At 44.7% G+C, this 23,592-nt stretch overlaps 1 protein-coding gene across 2 annotated transcripts in view; it reads right to left on the bottom strand.

The window, feature by feature from the left end:
• Window positions 1-23,592, bottom strand: part of LOC137379758 (uncharacterized) — a 472,575-nt gene that overhangs the window by 420,538 nt on the left and 28,445 nt on the right. The window contains exon 3 of one of the 2 annotated variants that reach the window (XM_068051089.1): window positions 20,597-20,662. The exons of the other annotated variant lie outside the window; for it this stretch is intronic. Within the exon in view, the coding sequence (XP_067907190.1) occupies window positions 20,597-20,662 (66 nt within the window). The remainder of the gene's footprint in view (window positions 1-20,596; window positions 20,663-23,592) is intronic. 2 annotated transcript variants of the gene reach the window in all.

Below are 23,592 nucleotides of genomic sequence, written 5' to 3'. Positions count from 1 at the left end.
TCCCTGCTCTTATATTCTATGCTTCCACTAATAAAGGCAAGTATCCCGTATGCCTTCCTAACCACCTTACCTACCTGTGCTGCTGCCTTCAGTGATCTATGGACAAGCATCCCAAGGTCCCTCTGCACTCCCTAGGGTCCTACCATCCATTGTATATTCCATTGCCTTGTTAGACCTCCCAAACTGCATCACCTCACACTTCTCAGGATTAAACTCCATTTGCCACTGCTCCGCCCATCTTACCAGTCCATCTATATCGTCCTGTAGTCTAAGGCTTTCCTCCTCACTATTTACGACACCACCAATTTTTGCGTCATCTGTGAATTTACTGATCATACCTCCTATATTCATGTCTAAATCATTAATGTACACCACAAACAGTAAGGGTCCCAGCACCGATCCCTGCGGTACACCACTGGTCACAGGCTTCCAATCACAAAAACAATCCTCGACCATTACCCTCTGCCTCTTTCCACGAAGCCAATTTTGAATCCAATTTGCCAAATTACCCTGGATCCCATGGGCTTTTACTTTCTTAACCAATCTCCCATGCGGGACCTTATAAAAACCCTTACTGAAGTCAATGTAGACTACATCAACTGCTTTACCCTCCTCTAGTCACTTCCTCGCAAAATTCAATCAAATTTGTTAGACCCGTTCTCCCCCTGACAAAGCCATGCTGACTATCCCTGATTAATCCCCGCCTCTCCAAGTGGAGATTAATCCTGTCTCAGAATTCTTTCCAATAATTTCCCTACCACTGATGTTAGACTCACCGGCCTGTAATTACCTGGTTTATCCCTGCTACCCTTCTTGAATAACGGTACCACATTCGCTGTCCTCAAATCCTCTGATTCCTCTCCTGTGGCCAGAGAGGATCTGAAAATTTGTGTCAGAGCTCCCGCTATCTCCTCCATTGCCTCACATAGCAGCCTGGGATACATCTCATCTGGGCCTGGGGATTTCTCCACCTTTAAGCCCGCTAATACAGCTAATACTTCCTCCTTTTCAATGCTGATTTGATCAAGTATATCACAATCCCCTTCCCTGATCACTACACCTACATCGTCCCTCTCCATAGTGAACACAGGTGAAAAGTAATCGTTCAAAACCTCACCTATGTCCTCCGGCTCCACACACAGATTGCTGTTTTGATCCCGAATGGGCTCCACTTTTTCCCTGGTTATCTTCTTGCCCCTAACATACTTATAAAATGCCTTGGGATTTTCCTTTATCTTGTCTGCCAGTGTTTTTTCATGCCCCCTCTTCGCTCTCCTAATTACTTTTTGAAGTACTCCCCTACACTTTCTATACTCCTCTCGGGCCTCTGCTGTTTTCAGCACTCTGAATCTGCCGTACGCCTCCTTTTTTTCCTTATCCAATCCTCTATATCCCTTGACATCCAGGGTTCCCTTGACCTGTTGGTCCTACTCTTCACCTTTACAGGAACATGTTGCATCTGAACCCTCACAATTTCCCTTCTAAATGATTCCCACTGGTCTGATGTAGACTTTCCTATATGAAGCTGCTCCCAGTTCACTTTGGCCGGATCCTGTTTTATCACTTTGAAATCTGCCTTCCCCCAATTCGGTACTCTTATTTTCGGTCCCTCTATGTCCTTTTCCATAAGAACCTTAAATCTTACAGAGTTATGGTCACTATCCCCGAAATGCTCCCCCACTGACACTTCTACCACTTGGCTGGCTTTATTCCCTAGGTTTAAGTCCAGTACTGCCCCTCCTCTTGTAGGACTTTCTACGTGCTGGCTCAAAAAGCTCTCCTGAATGCACTTGAAGAATTCCGCTCCCTTGCACTAATACTATCCCCTCCAAAATAGGGGAAGCTGAAATCCCCTTTTCTTATTACCCTATTATTATTGCACCTCTCTGAGATTTGCCTACATATCTGCTACTTTACCGCTGCCTGGCTGTTTGGAGGCCTGTAGTACACTCCCAGCCAAGTAATAGCCCCCTTTTTGTTTTTAAGTTCTACCCATATGGTCTCATTAGAGGAACCTTCTCAGATATCATCCCTCCTTACTGCAGTAATTGTCTCTTTAATCAACAAAGCAATGCCACCTCCTCTTTTACCACCTCCCCTATCACGTCTGAAGATTCTATACCCTGAGATATTAAACTGCCAGTCCTGCCCTTCCCTCAACCATGTCTCAGTGATAGCAATAATATCATATTCCCATGTGTTAATCAACACCCTCAATTCATCTGCCTTACATTAAAATGGATACAATCCAGCCTTGCATTATTTGCCTGAGCCTTAACAGGTCTACATTTACTCTGTCCGCCAGACTGATTTAGCTTCTCTTTTATATTTGATTGTACATCACCCCCTACTGTGCTTCCACTCTGTATCCCATCCCCCTGGTCTCATCTCATTCTTGTTCTCCTTCCATCAATTTGGGTAGCTTCTTGGTACGATATCTCCTGTTAAAGTTATAAGCTTATTCTTTTCAATAAATCTTTCCTGTCTTCAACTCTCAGATAATCCTGGACTTCGAGCCCTGGAAGTAATTTTTTTTGTAGGAAAGAAAGTTGTGCTTTGAGCTTCCTTCCCATTAACAGCTCTGATGGTGCTTATCCACATAGCAATGGAGTAGATCTGTAGCTTAGGACTGTGTTTGGAAATTTTCATTCTTCGTTAACAGTGCTTTGATAGTTCTGACTCTCCTTTCAGCTTGAGGGTATCTAGGGGAACTTGTAAGGTGTACAAATCAAAAGTTTTCCACAAATTGCATGAAGTAGTGATTTGCAAATTGAAGACCATTATCTGATTCAAACTCGTCAGGAATGTCATGAGTTGCAAAGATATTCTGTCAAGCTCAAATGACCGTCTCAGCTGTCGTTGTGTACAAATGTTTGACTTCAATTCACCTTAGAAAATAATGAATAACAACAATGGTAGACCCGCAAAGACCAGAGTCATTTGTGAATTCCCAATTCCTACTTCTGTCCAAGATCTTCAAATGATTCCTTGGAATGGCTAATCATCTGGGAAAATTTCTGTCCAATCTAGTGCAAGTTACTGAACCCTAAAGATAACTATTAAGGAAAACTCAAACAGCTGTTGGAAAGCACATCAGGAGAGGCATTTCAAGCAATCAAGGAAAAGTTGATTTCACCAGATAGCTTAACGCATTATAGCCTCTCAAGACTGACCACAATTGCAGCAGACACTGCATGAATAGATCCATCCCCAGACATTCCCACCATCTCGTTGGAAATTGGGTCGAGATAAGGGGTTCCCTCTGGTCTGATCTGTGAACTGTGCATACCCGGCATTCAGAAATCATTTCTCCTCTACCTCTTGATATTCCTGCCACCACACAGATGACTGAGCCTGTGCTCTGCAATTTGTAATACCCATGTGGCCCTGGTGCACCTTTTCCAAGATATCTGCCTGGAGTGAGACCGGAACCACCAGCCTCATGCATGTACCAGCAAATCAGCCACAATAGTAAAGTGCCTCCTGTACTCAAAGATGATTTTCATCATCGTACCACTGGAACGCTGCTGTGGCCAACCTTGTGTGCAAAATTGACAAATACGGATGTATTCCTCATCTTGCATCTGAGCATGACTAATTTATTGGAGCTTTTTTGAGCATGCTGGCCATTGTGATGCAGTGAACTGAGAATATGACTCAATCTCATTAATGAAGTTAACAGTAGCTCTGGACAATACATCTGCTGACGTTTGCAGCTTGCACTGTACATATACTGTTTCATACGTGAATCGCATTAGCCTCAACTGGAATCTCTGGATTCTCGGAGGCATTCTAATGAGTTGCTGTCATCAAGTAAGGAAACTAGGGGTTTGTGGTCTGTCTCTGTGACAACCTTTAAGCCGATGATGTAACCTGAGAACTTTTGCAAGCCCACAAGACTGCGAGAGCTTCTTTCTCTATGAAGGCGTACATTGTCTCAGTCAATGCTTGAGACACATAATAAACTGGTCTGCAACATCCATCTGGCTGTTCTTGAAAAAGGACTGCCCCTAGCCCTGTAGATGAAGCATCTGCTGCAATTGTGGTCAGTCGTGAGAGGCTATAATGCATTAAGATATCTGGCGAAATCAGCATTTACTTGATCGCTTGAAATGCCTGCTCCTGATGTGCATTCCAACACCTGTTTGAGTTTTCCTTAATAGTTATCTTAAGGGTTCAGTAACTTGCGCTAGATTGGGCAGAAACTTTGCCAGGTGATTAACCATTCCAAGGAATTGTTGACGACCTCGGACAGAAGTAGGAATTGGGAATTCACTAATGGCTCTCGTCTTTGCAGGTCTGCCATTATGCCCTTGCTACGAACAATAAATAGATGTTTTCGAGAATTCGCACTTTTCATTAAGCATCAGGCCTTCCTCTTGTAGGCAATTCAAAACCGCACTAACCCACATGTCATATTCTTTGACGGATTCACCATGGACAAAGATATCCTCCAGTTAGCATGTTACTCCTTTAAGGCCCTGTAGAATGTTTGACATAGCTCTTTGGAATATTTCAGTTGCAGATGTTAAACCGAATGCTAAACTATTAAAACAATATCTTCTGAACGGAGCAATGCACGTTGTCAGTAACCTTGACTTCCCATCCAAAGGGACCAACCAAGAGCTACTATTCGTGTCAAGCTTTCTGAACATAATACTTTTAGATAGCTTTGACAAGCTTTGTCTACTGAGGGCATCAGATGAATTTCTCGTGTGACAGCCTTATGAAGTTGTGTTAAGTCTACTGTTACGACCAGGTGAGAAAGAGGTCGAGGGTTCCCTTTTAACCTTCACCTGGTCTTACTGTAACAGGGTTTTATTTGCAAACACACCGTGTTTTTAGCTCCCCCTTGGTGAAGCCTTGTTCACCACTTTCCAATTACAGGGCAAAGAAACCAGCACAAAAAGAAAAGTGAAATTTTATTAAACTTAAACTTTAATTCGGCTAACGCCTACTGATACATGACGTGCCCACGCTAGCATGCATACGTGATACACACATGCAGACAGGGACAGAAAAGAGCAGAAGAAATCAAGTGGAAAAGTTTGAGGGAATATCTGAAGAGTCTTTGAGCGCACTGTAGAGTCCTTGCTTGTAGGTAGATCTTGCTTTCCGTTGGGCCCCAGTATTCTCCTTAAACCTTGTTCACTGTCGGAGATTTTTCTCTCTTGGGGTTCAAATGACTTCAGTGGGTTTTTGAAGTTCCATGAGAAAGAGATGGGAGCAGGCAGACAGGCAGGAGAGGCTCTGGCAAGCCAGCCAGGACAGTTCTTCTCAGTCCAGGAGCATTCTGCATGACACCGCCACACCCAGGGGAATGAAATGTGATTTGAGAAAAGCACACTTTATTAAAAGGGTTGAGAGAAAATATATATCAGATACAGAAAACCATGCATTTCTCTCATTCAATCCCATTCATTCATGAATCTGAAAACTTACTAAAACTGTCTTTTCTTGGTGCCAGTGCTGCTTTAATTTCCCCTTTTTGGCATCCCAGTAACCACGTGGTTCCTTTTTTTTCGGGAAGTTTCCCTTCCGTTTGCCGATTTCCATGGCTGCCTAGGGTCTTTGTTCCTGTTGAGGTCTGAAAAGGGGGATGGGTGGTTCCCTTTTTCTCGGCCTGTGGGGGAGGATTCTTTGTTAATCTCCCCTTTGGTCTCTGGGACACTCCTGCCTGAAGGTATTTGTGCAGACTCTACTGCACTCCCCTGCGGAACTTCGACAAGGTAAGGCATCAACCTCACAGTTTCTCTGCCCCCTAGAGGTCTTTTGTTGTCTCTGCAGATTCCTGTAAATGCTGTTAGCAACTCTGGTGGAGTGCTTTTATGTCTGCATTTACATAGGAGAATGTGGGGTCTAACTTCTCAAATTTTTGGGGGTTGGCTGACTGGACAGTAGGGGTTTTCATCCGGGATTCCTCCCAGACTTCCTTTAACCTACCCTCTTGATCACTTTTTCCCCTTCTCTGTCTAAACCTTTGCCAGTCTTGTGCCTGCCTGTCCTTTTTTGTTCCCGGCGGGGGTCCCTTACAGTTCACCAGCCCTCTGCTGAAGGGTGCTCCTAACACCGATACAGGACTTAGGGGTGCAGGTTTCACTGAGGGTTTCCCCTCAACTTGGCACATGTGGCAACTCCTGCAGTACTCCACCACATCTTTGTGGAGTTTTGGCCAGTCAAACTGCTGCCTTATGCGGGCTATGGTCTTTCGTATACCCACATGTACAGCCACTGTAGCCTCGTGGGCCCTTCTTATTATTTCTCTACAGTACCTCTGCGGCACCACTAACTGGTGAACCACTGTGCACACCTTGCTCTCAGGTCTGTGAGGAGAACTCCATTTCCTCATCAGTACCTCATTCTTTAAATAATAGCAACCAGGGACTCCCTCTGCTTCACTTTCAGACTGGGCAGCCTGTGCTAACTCTCGCAATACTGGGTCATCTCATTGAACCTCAGAACAAAGAACAAAAAACAAAGAACAGGAACAGGCCATTTGGCTCTCCAAGCCTGCGCCGATCTTGATGCCTACCTAAACTAACACCTTCTGCACTTCCTTCTGCTCAGCTAGGGGAACTCCATTTAATTACTTCCCCGGGTCTCCTAAGTTTCCAAAAAAAGTCTTGAACAGACAGACCTCATGGTCATCTGCCTGCAGTGCAAATGCAGTCTCCTCTGGGGGGAGCTGGTTTGATCACGGCCCGACCCACTACACATTCATTATCTCTGCAGGAGTCTGTCTCCTGTCATTGCTCTGTCTCTCTGACCTCCTGTGGTCTTTCTTTCACTATTGTGGGGGCTACCACCTTCACCCCCGCAAGATCATTACCTAGAAGCAGGTCAACCCCAACCACAGGCAAACTAGGGACAATCCCTATGGTAACCGGTCCCGAAACTAGGTGGTACTCCAGGTGCACCCGGTGTACAGGTACAGGCATACACTGCCCTCCAATACTATCATCACCACCGCACTCTCTGTGGGAAAGGTCAGGCCTTTTCCCAGTAAAAGGGATCCAGTGGCCCCTGTGTCCCTTAGAATTACTGTGGGCTTCCTTGTCCCACTCGAGGGGTATGCTGTTACTTTCCCTTCAAACACAAAACCCTGATAGCCTTCAGAAATCCTATTGGCTTTTCCTGCACTGGCCGTAGCAAGCTTCCTGGGTTGCACTCTTACTGCGATTAAAGCCACAGCTTGTTCTGCGGTGCTTTGCATCATGTCCCTGTTGTCACTGAGCGGGTGTGCCCTGATTAACCCTTCCGGTTTTCCCTTTAGTTTCCAGCAGTCAGCTCTTAAATGCCCTGCTTTATTACAATGGAAGCACACAGATCTCCAGGTCTCACACTTGCTCACAGCACCTTCCTTTTTGGCTAACGGGGTGCCACCAGTGTCTCCTGCTTTCCTTTCTCTCCTCGGAATGCTTCGGCTCCTATCACCTCCCCACCCTTTGTCCTTTTCGGATTTGTGGCAGTGATCAGGAAAGGTTCTCCCCTGGGAAACCGACTTATAAATTAAAGCGAACTCATCGGCCAGAACGGCCGCTTGCCGGGCTCCCCGGACCTGCTGCTCCTCTATATGGGTCTTTATGGAGAGTGGGACAGAGTGTTTAAATTCCTCTAACAGAATTACTTCCCTGAGATTCTCATAGCTGAGCTGTATTTTAAGAACCCTCAGCCACTGGTCAAAAGCCAGCTGCTTGCTTCTTTCAAACTCCAGATAAGTTTGATTAGCTTGCTTCTTGAGGGTTCTAAACTTTTGGCGATAGCCTTCGGGTACTAATTCATATGCCCCGAGGATAGTATTTTTGATCAGTTTATAATTTAATGAACTCTCATCTGGCAACTGGGAATAAACGTCATGGGGTTTTCCAGTTAGCTTGCTTTGTAGTAAAAGAGACCAGATCTCAGCTGGCCATTTTAGCTGCCTTGCCAGTTAGTCAAAGGACACAAAAAATCTTCTACATCCTCCTCTTTGAATTTTGGAATTAGTTGAGCTAGTTTTAACAATTCTGTACCCAGCCTGAATTACACTTCTCCATAATGGCCGTGCTGTCACTGGGGTTACTCTGTCACCCCCTAGTTAATGCAAGCCGCTTCAGCTCTCTTTCTTCGCATTCCTTCAGGAATATTCTTTCTCTCTCTCTCTCTCTCTCCTCTCCCTCTGTTTCTTTTTCCTGTCTTTCTCTCTATCTCTCTTCTTTCTTTCTCCTCATGTTCCTTCTGGAAGGCTGTCTCTTTCTCCCTTTCCCTTTCCTCAAATTCAAGTTTCCTCTGTACCAATTGTATCTTTGCTAACAATACCCTGTCTGGGTCTGCTTCTAATCCTGTTTCTGCTTCTTCAGATTCAGGGGAAAAATGGTTGGCCACTAGCCTTAAGAGTTCAGACTTCCTAGCCTTGCCACGTACAGTGATCCCACACTGCTCAGCCATTTCCCTCAACTCCTCCATTGACAGTGCTTCACCCTGGCTTGGAGAGCTACCAGCTTCAGTTGCAGACATGTTAGTATTCAAGCACACACAACAAGAAAACCTGTGTTGCAAACTTGCTCTTTTTTGATTGGGAACAATTTGGCTTCCCACTTCCAATTTCTCTCATTTGTCTGTGGGTCAATCCCAGATGCTAGCACCCAAATTTCTGTTACGACCAGTTAGAAAAAGGTCTAGGGACCCTTTCACCCTTCACCCGGTCTTACTGTAACAGGGTTTTATTCTTAAAGACACCATGTTTTTAGCTCCCCCTTGTTGAAGCCTTGTTCACCGCTTTCCAATCATAAGGCAAAGAAACCAGCACAAACAGGTTTTCTTAGGTTTAAAGAAGAAAAATTGAATTTTATTAAACTTAGATTCTAATTCGGCTAACACCTACGGATACACGACGTGCCCACGTTACCATGCATATGCGATATACACAGGCAGATAGGGACAGAAGAGATGTGAGGCAATATCTGAAGAATTTTTGTTATTGGTCTCTGAGCTCACTGTAGAGTCCTTGCTTGTAGGTAGATCGTTGGGGCCCAGTATTCCTCTTAGACCTTTTTCACTGTAGGAGACTTTTCACTCTTGGGGTTCAAGTTGGTTTTTGGAGTTCAGTGAGAAAGAGATGGTAGCAGGCAGACAGGCAGGAGAGGCTGTGGCGAGCCAGCCAGGAGAGTTCTTCTCAGTACAGGAGCATTCTGCTTTTTGCCAACTCTCAGTTCAAACTCAGATCATGTGACTAACTGGTCTGACTACGTCTGTTTGAGGATTGTATTTGAGCAGGGAATAGTTCCTTTGTCTACAAGCACTGTGTGTTAATATGTAAAAATGCCTTTCCATCCAGGATCCTGGCAACACCTTGTCACATGCCTTTTCTTCTTCCCAACAACAATTTGAAATTTAATACCCATGTGGCGAAATTAATGTGCCTCATTCTTGGCAGGTGGGGGCCTGCATGACATTACACAAATGTGAAGAGTACCATCAAGTTTAGGAACTGGAACCATTCCCAAACACCACTCTGTTGGCTCAGTGACAGGAGAATGACTCCCATCCTGGTCATTTCTTCTCGCTGAAGTTACACTTGCTTCACTAGTGGATGTGGTATCTTCCTAGACATGAAAAGACATAGAGGTTCAGCATCTTTTCATAAAGTAATGCGATATTCAGTCTTAAGTCTTCCTAGACCAGTAAATAATTTTGGAAAGTCTTTTTGGAAGTGACTCCTCAATTCTTGCTGCTTGATTTCTTCCACTTTCTTGATAAGATGAAGGTCTATACAGGCTCTTCTACTTAAAAGAGAAAATTATTGCTTCTTGTAGAACATACAGTGTTTCCAATATCTGCTTTCCCTTGCACTGGATTGTTGCCTGTACCTTTCCCTTGACTTTCAGTTTAATCCCTGCTGGACTGTGTAACTGAGTGTTTGTTGATTGTAGGTAATGCATTGATAATCACAGCTCGTTGTCTATTAAAACTGTTGCGCTTGCTTGAATGTCCAGTTTAAAGTTGATGATATATCCATTGACATATATATCTGCAGTCCAGAATGCACGACTGGGGTCATTGCTCTCACCAAGGAAGTTTTCTGATTCCTCTTCTGATGGAGATTGTTGAACTTCATTAATAGCTGTGTGTGTGAAGACTTTTTCTTTAGAATCTTGGAAGTTTTACTTTGGTACATCTTCCCAAAATGGCCAACTTTCTTGCCATGAAAGCATTCTGCTTTGTTTGCAGGACACTGTTCGCGCCTGTGGGTCTTGGGCGTCTCGTACCTTCCCTATCTTTTCTGCTGCTTCTTTTAGTCTTTCAATTAAGGAACTGTATGGTCATTGGAGGTTTCCTGAACCAAGGTTTTTCTTCACCTGTCGGGATTGCTCTGTTCTGCTTACAGTTATCTGCTTCTCTCTCCAGCTGTATTACTTTTTCTAGGGTGAGTTCTTCCTTCGACAGCAATAAATCTGATTGGGGTTCATCAGCAATGCCTATTACAATGCGGTCTGGTATTAATTCTGATTTTAGGACTCCGTTTTCGCATCCTTCTACTAGCCTTTAAAGGTCATTCATAAAAGCATCTACCAATTCACCCGGTTTCTGCACACTTTTGTTGAACTTGGCCCTTTCTAGAATCTTCTTGTTCCTCAGGTTGAAGTATTTATCAAGGGCTTTTCAGACTTCTTCAAAACTTATCTAATGTCTCATTAATGAGTTGTCCAGCAATAACATTGTCTGCTATTGCCCCGATGGAGTAAAGTGCTGACTTGTTCTGATTCAGACTTGCTGCCTAATTGAGAAGCAATTTTGTACCTCAAAAATCTTTTCCTCCACAGTGACCAGTTTTGAGTTTGATTTGGCCCTTCCATGCGTTCAAACCTCTTTGCGAGTGTAAATTTAAGATCCAAGGCTTTTCTAAACTTTCTATGTCATTTTATTTCAATTTTAAATTTTTCTTCCAGTGCTGCAAGTTTTCTCATGCTTTTCAGCCTTGCGGTCACCTCATGGAATGGCTCTGACCTCGGATCTGTCCTTGCCAGGAATTTGTTTTTCCCAGTGCTGTCTACCTCGTGCATCATTAGAAAAATGTTATACTATTTTTTAAGGGTTGCTCACCAGATCCCCAACCGTTGCTTGGTTCTCCGACTCGAAGCTTACGGCCCGCTGGACCGGAATTTTTCTTCACCAACCACCACGCCTCTGTGGTGTAGCCTGAATGCCTCTGCAAGCCAACTCCCCGACTCTCTGTTCTGTCCACGGGGCTGCTCTGGAGCTCTTCACAGCCGCTTCTCGAGCTCTGCAGTTTTTCCAGGTCTGATGATTTTCAAATTTCTCTGGGTGTTGTATAGCAAGAACCACCACTGTTCACCATTGCCACAATATTGTATGTTTGATTACTCTACCAGAGTCTTTGGTCAGGTTTAAACAATAACTACTTATTACATAATAAGAAACTATATATACTTTACTTAAACATGTCTAACTCGTCTGATGGTCATGATGCTTCTTCTACTCAAATCTCTTTCACATGTGATCTCTTACATCATCATAGTGGGAGGTGTTACTCACATTATCCCAGACATTAACGCTTTCAAACCCTTATACTACACCCGTCATTATCTTGTACATTTCTATTAAATCTCCCTCAATCTCTTTTCTTCTAAAGAGAACAATCCCAGTTTTTTCAACCTAACCTTCTGACTAAAATCCCCCTTCCCTGGAACTATTCTGGTTAATAATCTTCAGCCAGAAGTGCAGAGTGGATGATCCATCTCGGCCTCCTCCTGAAGTCCCCAGCATCACAGATGCCAGTCTTCAGCCAATTCGATTCACTCCGCGTAATATCAAGAAACGACTGAAGGCACTGGATACGACAAAGGCTTTGGGCCCTGACAACATTTTGACAATAGTACTGAAGACTTGTGCTCCAGAACTTGCCTCGTCCCTAGCCAAGCTACTCCAGTATAGCTACAGTACTGGCATCTACCTGGCAATGTGGAAAATTGCCCAGGTTTGTCCTGTACACAAAAAGCAGGACAAATCCAACCTGGCCAATTACCGCTCCATCAGTCTACTCTCAATCATCAGTAAAGTGATGGAAGGTGTCATCGACACTGCTATCAAGCGGCACTTGCTTAGCAATAACCTGCTCAGTGATGCTCAGTTCGGGTGCCGTCAGCTCCTGACCTCATGACAGGCTTGGTTCAAACACACGCAAAAGAGCTGAACTCAAGAGTTGAGGTGAGAGTGACTGCCCTTGACATCAAGGCAGCATTTGACCAAGACTGGCATCAAGAAGCCCTAGCTAACCGGAGTCAATGGGAATCAGGGGGGGAAAACTTTCTGCCGGTTGGAGTCATACCTAGCACAAAGGTTGTGGTTGTCGGAGGTGAATCATCTGAGCTCCAGGACATCACTGCAGGAGTTCCTCAGGGTAGTGTCCTAGGCCCAAACATCTTCAGCTGCTTTAATGACCTTCCCTCCATCATAAAGGTCAGAAGTGGGGATGTTCGCTGATGATTGCACAATGTTCAGCAACATTCGCGTCTCCTCAGATACTGAAGCAGTCCATGTTCATAAGCAGCAAGACCTGGACAACATCCAGGCTTGGGCTGACAGGTGGCAAGGAACATTCGTACCACACAAGTGCCAGGCAATGACAATTTCGAACAAGAGAGAATCTAACCATCTCCCCTTGACATTCAATGGCATTACGATCGCTGAATCCCCCACTAGCAACATCCTGGGGGTTTCTATTGACCAGAAACTGAACTGGAGTAGCCATATAAATACAATGGCTACAAGAGCAGGTCAGAGTTTAGGAATCCTGTGGCACGTAACTCACCTCCTGACTCCGCAAAGCCTGTTCACCATCTACAAGGCACAAATCAGAATTGTGATGGAATACTCTCCACTTGCCTGGATGGGTGCAGCTCCAAAAACACCCAAGAAGCTCGACACCATCCAGGACAAAGCAGCCCGCTTGATTGGCACCCATTCACAAACATTCACTCCCTCCACCACAGATGCACAGTGGCAGCAGTGTGTACCATCTACAAGATGCACTGCAGCAACACACCAAGGCTCCTTAGACAGCACCTTCCAAACCTATGACCTCTACCACCTAGAAGGACAAGGGCAGCAGTTGCATGGGAACACCAGCACCTTCAAGTTCCCCTCCAAGCCACACACAATCCTGACTTGGAACTATATCGCTGTTCCTTCACTGTCGCTGGGTCAAAATCCTTGAACTCCCTTCCTAACAGCACTGTGGGTGTACCTACCCCACATGGACTGCAGCAGTTCAAGGCGGCAGCTCACCACCACCTTCTCAAGGGCAATTAGGGATGGGCAATAAATGGTGTGCTAGCCAGCGATGCCCATATATCATGAATGAATAAAATAAAAACCTCCCCTGCACCCTCGCAAGGACCCTCACATCCTTCCTGAAGTGTGGTGACCAGAACTGGATGCAATCCTCCAGTTGAGGCCTAGTCAGAGCTTTATAAAGGTTCAACATAACTTCCCTGCTTTTGTACACAATGCCTCTGTTTATAAAGCCCAAGATCCCTTATGCTTTACTAACCACTCTCAATATGTCCTGTCACCTTCAAAGATTAATGCACATGCACCCCCAGGTCTCTCTGTTCCTGCACACTCTTTTTAGAACTGTGCCATTAAGTATATAGTGCCTCTCCTTATTACTTCTGCCAAAATGCATCACCTCACACTTGTCAGTGTTAAATTCTATCTGCCACCTGTCTGCCCACTCCGCTAGCCTATCTATGTCCTGTTGCAGGCAGTTCATATCATCCTCACTGTTTGCCACACCTCCGAGATTGGCGTCATTGGCAAGTTTTGAGATTATTTTGAAATATTGAGCTTATTTAAACTTTAGTGTATAGAGGAACTTACCCTGAACTTACAAAGATGGCAAGTTATTGAGAGAAATATTTAGTTTTAAATGCTTCAAATCCCTGGTTGCTCACGGTGTGAGGCACCAGCCTTGCAGTTTCCTGATATAACCCCTGGTCTACATTCAGTTAATTGATCCCAGCCAAAGTGATAGTGGGTGGGCATGGGAGGGGGGGTGGATGCTGGGGGAAGCGGGAGGAGAAAGATAGCAATCAGGGCTTTTCTGTTATTTCGGTCAAGTATTAAACATCAGCTCAGTGCATGAAGTGCGGATAGTGTCAGTTTTGGTCATATTCTCCCCATAGTCAAGCTGCCTGCCAACATCCAGAACAAGGAACACCCAGGAAGAAAAAGTGCATACAGCTGCAGACGATCTACAGGCTTTGACCACATGGGTGTCTGATCCTGTACATAGCACACACAGACACCTACAGCAGGGGTCACTGGATAATTATCAGGAATCCCTTCCGGTACTGAGGCCAAATGTAACACCCTAAACTTTTACCGAGCAGGTAACTCTGAGTCAGGTAACTCAGCACAGACTGAGGATGGGACCGAATCACTTGTACAATAAATGTTAATCATGTAGCTTCCATTAATGATGTTTCATTCAGCACCAATCTGAAATGCAAGTGTAAGTGTGATGTGGTGGAAAGGCTGGTGCAGGGTTGTGGCACAGCTTCAGAACCACAACCCGATCTCAGCCCTGACACCGGAAGGAAGCATGGAGAATTAGGGAGAAGGGGGAACGGTCAGAAGTGGAAGCTTATTTTGGCCACTCAGTTACAGAGCAGATGCAAAGCAGATCTACTGGGTGCCTCTCAGGAGTTAAAAAGGAAGGAACTAATTTCAAAAAAAACATGATCTGAAAAAGTAAAAAATTAACTGTTTAAAAATAACAAGTCCAGCGTAATGGAGTCGATTTAGGAGTCAGAGAGGTTCCAGGGGCTGCTATAAGTAAATTCCTGTCAATATCAGTCCTTCCAATATTAATTATCTCACTGAACTGAAGGTACATGGTCCTTAGAAGGAAGCTTTTATTCCTGAAATTGAGAGATTCAGGGACACTGCTGAGTCCCTAGACTGAAACCAGAAATGCAAATAATGCACAACAGTTCCTTCAGAATATCATAGAATCATAGAATGTTTGAAAAGAATGTGAGGCCAGCCAGCAAAAAGTTGGAATAGTCAAGCCTGGAATTGACAAAGGCCATAGATGAGGATTTCAGTAGCACTTGGGCTGAGGTAAGATCAGAGGTAGATACATTTACTGAGGGGGAAGTAGGTTGTGTTTGTAAAGAACTTTGTAGAGGAAGTTGGAGATCGGAACAAAAGCAGAGGCTGAGGGTGGGGTTTATGAGTGAGGAATTGATGGCAGTCTTGAAAGAGTGCCTCAGAAAAGGCATGTATTTAAAATGTCAGCCAGAGTGGGGGCCAGAAACAGAAGTTGGATGGTTAGCAATTTAATGGGAATGAGGTCAAGTCAGCAGGTGACTCTCATGGACAAGGTGAGCTCCAAGATGGTGTATGAAGAGAGATGAAAGAGAAACTAGGAAGCAACAAGATCACAGGGCTAGGGTCGGTGGGAATTCTGACTTGGTGGGAAAGAGTAAAGGGGAAGCAGCAGAGAAAGCTGTTTCAATTTTAGTGGCAAATGAGTTCATGAGATCTTCACACTTGTTGGAGGTGAGAATGGAGGAAGTAAGAGAACGAGATTTAAGGAGATGGTTGGCAATGGGTAAAAGAAGCCGGAGGTTACCTATGCTCTCCCAGATGATCCTAGAGTTGAGGCTGTTTTGATAGAAAGTGGGGCCTACTAGCACTGTTGTGTTGTCCTGCTAGGTCTAGTGATGAATAGCTAAATCCGTTGTGTGCTAGATATGCTTATATTTGTGCCTCTTGGGCTTGAGGGTGGAAAGATGGGAGCTCTATCAGAAGGGAAAACCAGTATGGAAGAACAAAGGTGTTCCTGGAGACATTAAAGGTGATGGTGAGGGGGTTCCTCTGAAAGTGCAGCACTGATGTGTCAGTCTAGATTTTTGTGCTCAAGCCCCAGAGTGGGACTTAAACCCAGAACTTCCTGACTCAAAAGCAAAAGTGCTAGCAACTGAGCCATGGCCAACACACAGAAGCATAGTTGGGGAGAGCACACTGGGTAGCTGTGGGCTTATTCCAGGAACAATTCAAGTCTGAGACGTCCCTGATCTTTCAGAATCTCTCCTTCTGTCCCCAATCCTTCACTGAGTTTCTTGCCATCTCTGATCCACCACTGGCTCTTACCCTCTGTCTCCCTTTGAAAAATAACACTGTCACAGAATCATACAATGTGTAAGGTACAGAGAGAGGCCACTTCGCCCATCGTGTCTGTGCCAGCCAAAGAATGATCCACCTATTATAATCCCACCTTCTAGCATTTGGTCTGTAGTCCTGCAGATTACGGCACTGGAGGTGCCATGTCCAGACTCCTTTTGAATGAGTTGAGGGTCTCTGCCTCAACTACCCTTTCAGGCAGTGAGTTCCAGACCCCCACCACTCTCTGGGTGAAAACGTTTTTCTCATCTCCCCTCTAATTTTTCTACCAATCACTTTAAATGTATGCACCCTCGTCACTGACCTCTCTGCTAAGGTGAATAGACCCTTCACCTCCACCCTATCCAGGCCCCTCACAATTTTGTACATTTCAATCTGATCTCCCCTCAGCCTTCTCTGTTCCAAGGTAAACAACCCCAGCCTATCCAATCTTTCCTCATAGCTGCATTTTTCCAGTCCTGGTAACATCCTCGTAAATCTCCTCTGTACCCTCTCTAGTGCAATTACATCCTTTCTGTAATGAGGTGACCAGAACTACACACAGTACTCAAGTTGTGGCCTAACCAATGAGTTATACAGTTCCAGCAAAACCTCCCTGCTCTTGTATTCTACACCTCGGCTAATAAAGGAAAGGATTCCATATGCCTTCTTAACCACCTTATCGACCTGTCCTGCTACCTTCAGGGATCTATGGACATTCACTCCAAGGTTCATCACTTCCTTACACCTCTCAGTATTTTCCCGTTAATCATGTATTCCTTTGCCTTGTTTGACCTCCTCAAATGCATCACCTCATACTTCTCCAAGTTGAATTCCATTTGCCACTTCTCTGCCCATCTGACCAGACCATCAACATCTTCCTGCCGCCTACAGCTATCCTCCTCACTATCTACCACACGTCAATCTTTGTATCATCTGCAAACTTCTTGATCATACCCCCTACATTTATGTCCAAATCACTAATATATACCACAAAAAGCAGGGGACCCAGTTCTGAGCCCTGTGGAACGCCACTGCAAACAGCCCTCCAGTTGCTAAAACAGCCGTCAACAATTACCCTTTGTTTTCTGCCACTGAGCCAATTTTGTATCCATCTTGCTGCATTTCCCTGGATTGCATGGGATTTTACTCTTTTAACCAATCTGCCATGTGGGACCTTGTCAAAAGCCTTGCTAAATTCCATGTAGACCACATCAACTGCACTACCCTCATCTATCTTCCTAGTTACTTTTTCAAAAAAATCAATCAAGTTGGTCAAACAAGTTCTTCCCTTAACAAATCCATGCTGATTATCCTTGATTAGCCTGTGCCTTTCTAAGTGACAGTTTATCCTATCTCTCAGAATCGATTCCAATAATTTGCCTGCTACTGAGCGTAGACTGACTGGCCTGTAATTATTCAGTCTATCCTTCGCTTCCTTTTTAAACAGAGGTACAATGTTAGCAATTCTCCAATCCTCCGGCACCACACCTGTATCCAGTGAGGACTGGAAAATGATGGTCAGACCCTCTGCTTTTTCCTCTCTTGCTTCTTTCAACAGTCTAGGATACATTTCATCTGGCCTTGGTGATTTATCAACGGTCAAGGATGTTAATCCCATTAATACTTCCTCTCTCCCAATGTTTATCACATCCAATACGTCACACTCTTCCTTCTTAACTACAATATCTGCATCGTCCCCCTCTTTTGTGAAGACAGACGCAAAGTATTCATTAAGAACCATACCAACACCTTCCACCCCTACACATAGGTTACCTTTTTGGTCTTTTATGGACCCTTCTCCTCTTAATGTACTGATAAAACATCTTTGTGTTCATCTTGATTTTGCTTGCCAATGTTCTTTCATGCCCTCTCTTTGTTTTAGTTTTAGAGATACAGCACTGAAACAGGCCCTTCGGCCCACCGAGTCTGTGTCGACCATCAACCACCCATTTATACTAATCCTACACTAATCCCATATTCCTACCACATCCCCACCTGTCCCTATATATTTCCCTACCACCTACCTATACTAGGGGCAATTTATAATGGCCAATTTACCTACCAACCTGCAAGTCTTTAGGCTTGTGGGAGGAAACCGGAGCACCCGGAGAAAACCCACGCAGACACAGGGAGAACTTGCAAACTCCACACAGGCAGTACCCAGAATTGAACCTGGGTCACTGGAGCTGTGAGGCTGCGGTGCTAACCACTGCACCACTGTGCCGCCCCTAATTTGCTTTCCTAATTTCCTTTGCTTTCCTAATTTGATTTCATCCCTCCACTTTCTATACTCCTCTCGACTTTCTGTAGTATTGAGTTAAAATCCCCTACTATTCCTGACCTATTGTTCTTGTACTTCTGAGAGATTTGCCTACATATCTGCTCTTCTATCTCCCTCTGACTGTTTGGGGGTCTATAGTGCACTCGCAGCAGTGTGATTGCCCCTTATTTGTGCCTTAGCTCAATCCATATGGCCTCATTTGATGAAATTTCCAACATATCATCCCTCTTCACAGCTGTAATAGTTTACTTGACCAAAATGAACATTCACCCTCCTTTCTTATCCCCCTCCCTATCGCATCTGAAAGTCCTGTAACCAGGGACGTTGAGCTGCCATTCCTGTCCCTCCTTATGCCATGTTTCTATAATAGCTATGATGTCATACTGCCACGTGTCTATCTATGCCCTCAGCACATCTGCTTTAAATGTTGTGCACCCATCCTCTTAGAGCTCTACAATCCCAATATCCAACATCTTTGTCAAAATTGAGACAATCTTTGTTCAGTATCTCTGCCATTCACTCATTCTTAATGACAAGGACTCCACTTTTATTTCTTTGTGATCCTACTCTTACCCTGACTTACTACTAAAATGCCTGTAGAATGCCTTTTCATTGCCCTTTGTTTATTTTTTATTTTCTCCCATACTACCACTCAGCCTTCTAAACCTCACATTTTATAGTTTTTATATAATCTTCAAATCTTTCATTTCTTTCCTTTTTATTATCGTCCGAGCAAGTACAAAATGCTTCATTTTAAATTTGACCTAATTTCCCTGTTCGTCCCTGAACACCGAACTTCAATATACACCCTTTTTTCTTACTGGAATACATTGATCTGTACCCTATCCATGTCCTGTGTCAACATTAAACATGATAGACCTATGGTTCTTTTTGCCAGGTTTTCCTTCCAATCAATCTGGCCGAGGTCCATTTTTATTGCTTCATAATTCCCTTTATTTACACAAGTGCCCTTGTCCCTGACTACACTTTTTCCTTTCCCATTCTTACACTGCTTACTTTGAGATCACTGTCTCACAAATGTTCCCTACTTTCAGCTCACTTACTTATTCTACTTCATTACCCCGAACTACATCAACTCGGGTTTCTTTCCTTAGAAACACCGAAACAGGAGTAGGTCATTCAGCCCCTTGAGCATTTTCTGCCATTAAATTAGATCATGGCTGATCTGTACCTCAACTCCATTTACACACCTTTTCCCCTCAGTCCTTGGTATCCTTATCCAATAAAAATCACTCAATCACATTCTTGAAAATTCCACAGCCCATTGGAGCAGAGATTTCCAGATTTCCACTATCCTTTGTGTGAGAAATTGCTTCCTGATGTCATTCCTGAATGACCTAGTTTGAATTGTAATATTCTGCCCCTTTATCCTGGACAATCCACTAAAGCAAATAGCTTCCCTGTATCTATTCTGTAGAAGCTTTTTACAATTTTAAAAACTTTAATTAGATTACCCCTTAATCGTTTAATCTAAAATGAATGTAAGCCAAGTTAATGTAATGTGTACTCATAATTTACCCTTTAAGCCCATGTATCATTTTGCTGAATCTGCTTTGTAACCTCTTCAAGGTCAACATATCCTTCCTGGCATACGGTGCCCAAAACTGAATGCAATACTCCAGATGGTTCCTGACCCAGGCTCTTTACAACTGTAGTTTCACTTCCTCCCCTTTGTATTTCATCCCCTTTGAGATAAAGGATAACAGTCCATTCAATTGTTTGGTTGCTTTTTGTACTTGTGCACTAACTTTTGGTAATTTGCCTAGCTGAATACTCAAATCCCTTTGCTCCTCCACAGTTCCTAGTTTCTTGCCATTGAGAAAACATTTTGATTTATCTTCCTTGGGTCTAAAATTGAGGATATCACAATGGAAATATAGGCTGAGCCATGGACGGCGAGAGCAGAAAGAATGCCTGGTCAGACAGAAGGATTTTGAGGTTTTTAAAAACAATGATAGAAAAGGAGGCAGAGGGATTTATCAAAGGAATTCAACTAGAAGTGGAGTATTGTGGTGATTTAAGGGCCAGCAGATGAGTGGCAAGGAAATGTGTTTCATTCAGGAAGTTATGGAGGACCAGGTGAATTCTTAGTACAGTAAGAGAACACAGAGCTATCATTACCACTTGGCTTCTTTTCTTTGGTTTGCTGGTCAGCTGTGGCGTTGCTACAAAGTTCAGTGGCTGCATCTAGGAGAGGAAGAAAGTGGATGAAACTTATTGATCAATTTCATTTATTCTTAGTCAATTGTGTTAACATTTTAGCAATATAAGCACTGAATTTAACTCCAGGTCTGTTTTTGGAATGTGGGGTTAAAATCATTCCTATTGTCATACTTTCAGGCAGTAACAGACCTCTGACCCATCTAGCCCACCTAGACACAGTATTCTCTTGATTCATTTCTAGTTTTTTTTTATTCATTCGTGGGATGTGGGCATCACTGGCCAGGGCAGCATTTATTGCCCATCCCTAATTGCCCTTGAGAAGGTGGTGGTGAGCTGCCTTCTTGAACCGCTGCAGTCCATTTGGGGTAGGTAGACCCACAGTGCTGTTAGCAAGGGAGTTCCAGGATTTTGACCCAGTGACAGTGAAGGAACAGCGATATAGTTCCAAGTCAGGATGGTGTGTGACTTGGAGGGGAACTTGCAGGTGATGGTGTTCCCATGTATTTGCTCCCCTTGTCCTTCTAGTTGGTAGAGGTCGTGGGTTTGGAAGGTACTGTCTAAGGAGCCTTGGTGCATTGCTGCAGTGCATCTTGTAGATGATACACACTGCTGCCACTGTGCGTCGGTGGTGGAGGGAGTGGATGGTGATTGGTGGAGGTAGATGGGGTGCCAATCAAGTGAGCTGCTTTGTCCTGGATGGTGTCGAGCTTCTTGAGTGTTGTTGGAGCTTCACCCATCCAGGCAAGTGGAGAGTATTCCATCACACTCCTGACTTGTGCCTTGTAGATGGTGGACAGGCTTTGGGGAGTCAGGAGATGAGTTACTCGCCTCAGGATTCCTAGCCTCTGGCCTGCTCTTGTAGCCACAGTATTTATATGGCTACTCCAGTTCAGTTTCTGGTCAATGGTAACCCCTAGGATGTTGATAGTGGGGGATTCAGCGATGGTAATGCTGTTGAGTCGCTCTGAACAGGCTCCAGAAGCCGGCCGAGCGCGTCTACCCTGAGGCATAGTGTAGCTTTTGTGCAGAGAGATCGACCGTTGACATGCTGTTCTGCCTTCGTCAGATACAGGAGAAATGCCGTGAACAACAGATGCCCCTCTAAATTGCTTTCATTGATCTCACCAAAGCCTTTGACCTCGTCAGCAGACGTGGTCTCTTCAGACTACTAGAAAAGATTGGATGCCCACCAAAGCTACTAAGTATCATCACCTCATTCCATGACAATATGAAAGGCACAATTCAACACGGTGGCTCCTCATCAGAGCCCTTTCCTTTCCTGAGTGGTGTGAAACAGGGCTGTGTTCTCGCACCCACACTTTTTGGGATTTTCTTCTCCCTGCTGCTTTCACATGCGTTCAAGTCCTCTGAAGAAGGAATTTTCCTCCACACAAGATCAGGGGGCAGGTTGTTCAACCTTGCCCGTCTAAGAGCGAAGTCCAAAGTACGGAAAGTCCTCATCAGGGAACTCCTCTTTGCTGACGATGCTGCTTTAACATCTCACACTGAAGAGTGCCTGCAGAGTCTCAACGACAGGTTTGCGGCTGCCTGCAATGAATTTGGCCTAACCATCAGCCTCAAGAAAACGAACATCATGGGGCAGGACGTCAGAAATGCTCCATCCATCAATATTGGCGACCACGCTCTGGAAGTGGTTCAAGAGTTCACCTACCTAGGCTCAACTATCACCAGTAACCTGTCTCTAGATGCAGAAATCAACAAGCGCATGGGTAAGGCTTCCACTGCTATGTCCAGACTGGCCAAGAGAGTGTGGGAAAATGGCGCACTGACACGGAACACAAAAGTCCGAGTGTATCAGGCCTGTGTCCTCAGTACAGGCAGCGAGGCCTGGACAACGTATGCCAGCCAAGAGCGACGTCTCAATTCATTCCATCTTCGCTGCCTCCGGAGAATACTTGGCATCAGGTGGCAGGACCGTATCTCCAACACAGAAGTCCTCGAAGCGGCCAACATCCCAAGCTTGTACACACTACTGAGTCAGCGGCGCTTGAGATGGCTTGGCCATGTGAGCCGCATGGAAGATGGCAGGATCCCCAAAGACACATTGTACAGCGAGCTCGCCATTGGTATCAGACCCACCGGCCGTCCATGTCTCCGCTATAAAGATGTCTGCAAACGCGACATGAAATCCTGTGACAATGATCACAAGTCGTGGGAGTCAGTTGCCAGCGTTCGCCAGAGCTGGTGGGCAGCCATAAAGACAGGGCTAAAATGCGGCGAGTCGAAGAGACTTAGTAGTTGGCAGGAAAAAAGACAGAGGCGCAAGGGGAGAGCCAACTGTGCAACAGCCCCGACAAACAAATTTCTCTGCAGCACCTGTGGAAAAGCCTGTCACTCTAGAATTGGCTTTTATAGCCACTCCAGGCGCTGCTTCACAAACCACTGACCACCTCCAGGTGCGTATCCATTGTCTCTGGAGATAAGGAGGCCCAAAAGAAAAGAAATGCTGTTGAATGTCAAGGGGAGATGGTTGGATTCTCTTTTGTTGGAGATAGTCATTGCCCGGCACTTGTGTGGCGCGAATGTTACTTGCCATTTATCAGCCCAAGCCTGGATATTGTCCAGGTCTTGCTGCATTTCTACACGGACTGCTTCAGTATCTGAGGAGTCACGAATGGTGCTGAACATTGTGCAATCATCCGCGAACATCCCCACTTCTGACCTTATGATTGAAGGAAGGTCATTGATGAAGCAGCTGAAGATGGTTGGGCCTAGAACATTACCCTAATAACCCTGAATCCAATCTGTTGGCAAGAACCTGTCCAGTTTTTTCTTAAAACCCATTAAGGTTTCTTGTTCATTCACCACCCATATCAGGAATCTGTTCCACATATTTACCAACTTTTGAATAAAAGTTCCTCCTACATTTCCTATTTTCTTTTGTTACCTTAGTTTGTAAATATAACTACTCATGCTTCAATTCTGTACATGGC

This window comes from Heterodontus francisci, chromosome 18 (genome assembly GCF_036365525.1).
Source record: "Heterodontus francisci isolate sHetFra1 chromosome 18, sHetFra1.hap1, whole genome shotgun sequence".
Classification (NCBI taxonomy): Eukaryota; Metazoa; Chordata; class Chondrichthyes; order Heterodontiformes; family Heterodontidae; genus Heterodontus; species Heterodontus francisci.
Note: the sequence above shows the minus strand (reverse complement) of the source record. Positions and strands in the feature narration are given on the sequence as shown.